General features: G+C 31.2%; 1 protein-coding gene across 1 annotated transcript; it reads right to left on the bottom strand.

Annotated features, from left to right (window-relative positions):
* Nucleotides 1-254: 254 nt before the first annotated feature.
* LOC139503003 (uncharacterized) lies at nt 255-4,110 on the bottom strand. The gene is made up of 2 exons (XM_071292668.1): nt 3,778-4,110; nt 255-2,128 (listed from the first exon to the last, which is right to left on the bottom strand). Exon 2 carries the CDS (start codon nt 2,118-2,120, stop codon nt 435-437), a length of 1,686 nt encoding a protein of 561 aa, XP_071148769.1. The 5' UTR covers nt 2,121-2,128; nt 3,778-4,110; the 3' UTR covers nt 255-434.
* Between the last annotated feature and the right edge of the window lie 2,142 nt (nt 4,111-6,252).

Below are 6,252 nucleotides of genomic sequence, written 5' to 3'. Positions count from 1 at the left end.
AATGTGAATATAATTTTCGTCATTTTTTAAACCTAATAGGATAAGCGTTCGATTAAATGAAATTCCAATTCTGTATCATCCAATCATAAGTCGTATAGGATTTTATTCTGAGTACCATCTTGGGGTAAAAAACAAATAATTGCGATCTTGTAACCTAGCATGCAAACATGCTTTAGCTCAACTAAATAGCTTGATACTATTGAGACACTCAAACACTCATTGATTTATTGATTTCATACAATTATTTAAAGCAATTTTTTTTTTTTTCTTTAATTTTTTTATTTACATCAAATCTATACAAATTGTTCTGTCAGTCATTTTGATTAAAATTGTTTTTAGACAGCACTGTAAAGGAAAGCGGTGGTCTAGTAATTTGCAACAATAAGTGACTTGTTAACTGTACGTTGTGTCGGTCGATAAGATTTCAATCACGTTTATGTAACATTGTAGAGAAAGGCTGAATGCTTTAGATTTGTAACAAGCATTTTCCTTTTATGTTTATCAAAGAAAATAGCTGACGGTTTATCTAGACCATCTTCGCCTGTCAGAATTTGTCTGTGATGTTTTCCATCGTTTGATAGGATGACCACATTCGACGATGTTTCTCCAACGACATACACGTTACCGTTATTATCTACTGTGATGCCTCTCGGATTCGTCAAAACTGAAGTATCATTAAAAGACCAGACACGTGCCCCATTGTGGTCACAACAAGCTACACTGTTATTATCCCCGTTAGTATAGTATATCTTGTTGTCGAATGCAGATACGTAGGAATATGGCGATAAGTTACAACTGATCACGTGAGAGGTAGTATAATCCATAGTGTTTACATTATATATACCACGCCCTTCAACACAGACAAAAAGCGAGTCTTGATTACGAGAAATTGCCCAGGCACGACCAGGAAGTTCGATGAACTTTAGTGTACTTCGGTTCTCAATGTTTATAAGGTCAATACCGGTCTTATTTGTTGAAAATCCCGATGTAATAGCAACATTGCTATCATCGACAAATGTTATATCAAACCCACAACTAGGATCAACCGACAACTTATATTTTAGGGTTCCATCTGACGCAATTACGTACAGAGAATGTAAGAAATGATCAATGAACAAAAAGTCTCCTTCTCTTGACATACAGCAACCCCTTACTGTCGTTCCATTAGTTGTTATTTTCTTCTGCAGAATAAACTTTACATCGTTAACGGTCTTCCTCGTTACTGCTACTTGTATTTGCGCTTGCTTATCTTTCGCTCTTGTCAACTCAATATCCCTTGTGTGATTTTTTATTTCAATTGACCCAAAACTCTTAAGATTGTTCAAAATATTTTGAACATTTGTGTCAACCTTGTACACTAAGTCAAGATGCTCTAAACCTTTTGTATCTATCAACGACTGCAAATATTGTTCATTTTCATCAACCTTGACCTCAAGGTCTCTCATTCCTATATATGTTTGAAGATCGGATGCATAATCTTTAATGCTTTTGAAATTCAACTGACATTGAGTTATTATAGATCCTCTTTCCTTGACCGGCAGCAAAACTTTCTGAATACTCTCTTTACATTGGTACTCCTTCTCTTTAAGCTCTTCAATAATTAGTTTCTCAAGGTTATCTAAATGATTGTTTACTTCAACTCTTATCTGCTTTATTTCTTTAACATGTTGTTCTCGTAATTTTTCAATGTCAGTTACATTAGCCTCTCTGTTTTTCTTTATTCTTTCAATGTTTTGTAATAGATCGCCAAGCCTTGATTCTAAATCTAGAAATTGCCCAGAGGTCTTGACGTTACTAGTAACCTTTTCCAGAGAAGTGACGTTGCAATTACTATGATCATTGATGCATTGGAGACAAAGAGGTAATGCATGTTGATTGCAATATAGTTGATATTGTTCATTATGATTGTCACATGATTGTTGTATGTCAGTTATGAAGGACGGAAGAGATTTGTAACTGGATATTGGTATGGGTTCGTGTCTTCGGGTGGCTTTCAGTAATTTATGATGAGTTTTGCACTCGTTACAAAGAGCTTCTTCACATTCTGGGCACCAGTGGTCAGAGGTTTTCGTTATTTGTCGAAGTGAACATATTCCACAAATATTTGTATTTGAAGCCATTTTGTAATCTAAAAAGGAGAGACACCACAGCTGATTTATTGTGTTTCTATCTTTATTTGAGGCTATCTTATTTCCATTTGAAATACATATTAGATTGTGTTGTCTTTAGGAATATATGTTTTTTTTTTTAAATTGCAGATTGTTTTAAAGAAAAATAATAATACCTCATGGTGTACCACAACATGTAGAGCAGGGTCTGTGTACCATGTTTGGAGCACCTGATATCATCTAGTGTACTGTTGTTCGTCTGTGGGACTTGATAGATTCATGGAGTTTTTTTATTTTTTTATTTTCCAATTATGAGTATAATGTCCATTTTTTTGTATTTTCACCTGTCTTAAAATTATCTCACATGTAAAAAACTAGTAAGATAACTTAGACTTCTTCTTGTGATTTATGAAATTAAAGTATTGAATATAAGGTAAAGTTTTATCAAATCCTCAAATCATGTCCTCAACATTGAGAAATAGAGTCCATAACAACAAAATCGAAGCGAAATAAAAGCAAACTGTGACCGCCACGAAATAGCCAATAGTAGTGGTAGTAATGTTAAATAAAGGCAACAGTAGTATTCCTCTGTTCGAAATTCTTAAATCGATTGAGAAAAAACAAATCCGGGTTATAAACTAAAACTAAAAGAAACACACAAATATAAAAGAAACATCGACACAACAGAGACATTAAAATGCAAAACACACAGAACGAACTATAATATATAACAATGTCCATTATTCTGACTTGGTCAGGACATTTTAAGAAAAAATTGTGGGTTGAACTTGCTTTTGTGGCTAGCCAAACCTACCGCGTTTATGACAATGTTTATTATAACATTAACATGACAAAATTACATGACAGGACTATAATACAAATAAATGGGAGAATATGCAGGACAGAGAAGCACACAAATAAATAATACAATAGAACATTACGCAAGCTAATAGTAATTAAAGATACCTGGCGTATAATTTAATACACCATACGCGTGTTTCGTATACATAAGACTCATCAGTGACGCCCAGGTCAAAATAGCAAAGAAAGACAAAAAAGATGAAATCATTGATGACCAAAAATGCCAAAAAGTAGTGCCAAATACTGCTAAGAGCCACTCAAGCAATCAATCGTTATTGCAACAAATGAAGAATTAGATTATTAAATATTTTCAAAAACGTTGTTTGTTTTCGCAGTGAATAAATTATCTTTTTTGAACAAACATTCTCACTATTGATAAACTAATTCTTATTATTTTAAAAGTTCTGCAAGTTTTTCTTCTTGCACGTCCTTACATGACTGCTAATATGATATTTGCAAGCGCTCAATGAAGTACGAATGCAAATCGTAGGGACATGAGTATATCATTCTAATGTCAATGACACTTGTTATGTTTTTATCATTTATTTTAAAATAAAATGGTGCGTATATCAGTATACTTTAATCGTATTATTTTTAAGCGACTTTATCTGTCCTAAAATAGAGTAAAGGGAGTTACACGTATAAATGCACTTCACAAGCACGACCAGTTAAATGTTGAGGACGTCATCGGTAAAAATAAATATCTAAAAAACAATATTATAAAACATTTTTTTCGAAAACCAAAACATTTTAAAAATATGTTTATCCATCATAAGAAAATAATTTGAATTGAATATATGATAATTACCTTTATATATTGAATACTCTTAAATATCTTGTCCATCAGAATAGATGTAGTAAGTACAAATGTTGAACTTTAATGTGGGGTGGGATAACGTCTGATTGATAAATATTGCAAGCTATTTGGGTAACCTTAAACGTGTGCTAATCGTATATATTGTGAATGTTGGAGTAAGTATGGACACCTGTTTAACTACAAATCGTTATAAATTCTTACTTTACATATCACAGCACTGATACATAACTTTAACAAATACACTTGTCCTTTTATAGGATGTTTTGTTCATTGTTGTTTTTTTAAATTTTGGAAACATTAAAATGTATCAATTTCACTGCTCGTCCGTTCATGCCTGCTGATATTCAATTTTGAAGTACTTAAAGAATATATGAAAAAGAAATGCAGAACCGTATCGTTTCAGTGACTTTCAAAGAAGAAAATTTTCTCTGTATACGTTGTAGTTTTAAAATAACTTAACTGTGTCAGAAGTCTGCAAGTTTTTCTTTTAATTTGTGTTCTATTTATTTATTTTCCTGAATACCCAAGATAACATATGGACATTTTATATCAGACTGTACATTTGAATTTTTTCTCTTTGTTGGATTGCTTACTGTGTTTTTTATGTTTATTACTTATGTTTTTTTTAACTACCTTGACTGGCTAAATAAAGAGTCCTCGCGCTGTCGGTCTCCTATAATTATTTTTTATCTACTTTATTTGAACTATGGTGGAATTTTGTCTCATTGATAATCATTTCACATCTCCTTATTTATATATATTTAAATTTTTGAAATACTAAGGCTTTTTAATTCAGAAGTAGATTACCTCAGCTGTATTTGACAAAACGTTAAGGAACTCTCGGTCCTCAATGCTCATCAACTTCGTACTTCATTTTGTCTTTTAAACATTTTTAGATTAGAGCATAACTGATGTGTCTTTTGTAGACGAAACGCGCGTCCGGCGTATATATAAAATTTTGATCCTGCTATCTATGATGAGTTTGTTATCATACATTTAGCAGGTATGTGTCACTTGGTTACCATAACCTACAATCATCAATCGCAGATACAAACTTACTGGAAATATAAAGAATAATTTCTTTTTATATAATCATAACGGTACCAATTTGTCCGCACCAGATGGGTATTTCTACTATGAGTATCTCTTTAGTAATTATCGAGGCCAAAATGTTCGAGATTCCAAAGCTTTAAAAGATAAAAGAATGACAGCTGTATGATTAATTCAAAACTATTGTTAATTTGTTTGATGTGTTTGAATTTTTGAATTTGCCATTTGGTAATTTCGTTTCTGATTTGAATTTTCCTCGGAGTTCACTATTTTTCTGATTTTATCTTTTTATATATCAAAAGAATATGAAGATATTAAAACAATGAGACAAAATGAATAACATAGATACTAGCATTAATATGGTTGTATTAAGTGTTTCCCTGCACCAAAATCGACGTTATCAACATAATGAAATTAATATGATGACCACAACGAAAGTTGTGCAAAGAAGTACTTATTGCAGCCATATCATTGCTAGTATATATGTCACAAGAACAAGTGTATGATACTTTGATATATTTTTTATCAAGAAGCTCAAATTCAAAATTACTATAATATAAAAACGACCATTACTTAAACATCCCATAATCATTTTGACGAATAGTGACTTGCATTTGATTTTTATTACTCTTCAACTAATTTGTTTATTTGTTATGATTTTTTTTAAATACACGATACATGCTTTCCGTAAATGGTTACAAGATGTATACAAACATTATTTATCTTTAATCAAACATTACTAATAAAATATTATAGATATTATATATTTGATTTTATGTATGACGTGACTAGTACGCTATTTGTTTATGATTTGATTAAAAAAAATGATATGATATTGTATGTTTCTATTCGCAATGACTTTGGTCACATGATTGAACGATCATATTAAATACAAAAGTTAGGACGACCATTACCTAAACATTCCATAATTCTACAAGCCTTGTCGACGCTAGAGAAGATTTAAATTGCTTCTGTGTAATGTTAAATTGATACTTATTTGTCCCCTAAATTGTCTCGGCAAGTGCATAACTGATGTCATCCAATTGTTATTTGAATATCATCTTGACATGCTGCAGTATACAAATATAACAAAAATATCAGCAAAGGTAAAGTCCATAAAAATTGACAATCTCAAACGATATCAATAAAGGAAACAAGAGAAAAATAACTGTCATATTTCTGACTAGGTACAGGCATTATCTAATGAAAACAGTTGGTTATAACTGATTTTATATCTAGCAAAACCTTTCACTTGTACGACAGTTGTTTATAGTTCAGGCATATTTGACAAAATTGTGTGCTTTTACATTTGGATAAGACTAGTGTCAGAAAAGAAAAAGATAATATAATAATATATTGTTCAAAAGAATATGTTCATTTATTGTAAATCATTCAAAGCATTAATTAAAAATTAAT

This window comes from Mytilus edulis, chromosome 14 (assembly GCF_963676685.1).
Source record: "Mytilus edulis chromosome 14, xbMytEdul2.2, whole genome shotgun sequence".
NCBI classification, from domain to species: domain Eukaryota; kingdom Metazoa; phylum Mollusca; class Bivalvia; order Mytilida; family Mytilidae; genus Mytilus; species Mytilus edulis.
This window is presented reverse-complemented; position numbering and strand designations above follow the sequence as displayed.

Excerpts from the sequence above, each read along its gene's own strand:
- LOC139503003 (XM_071292668.1), bottom strand. The coding sequence starts at position 2,120 with ATGGCTTCAAATACAAATATTTGTGGAATATGTTCACTTCGACAAATA.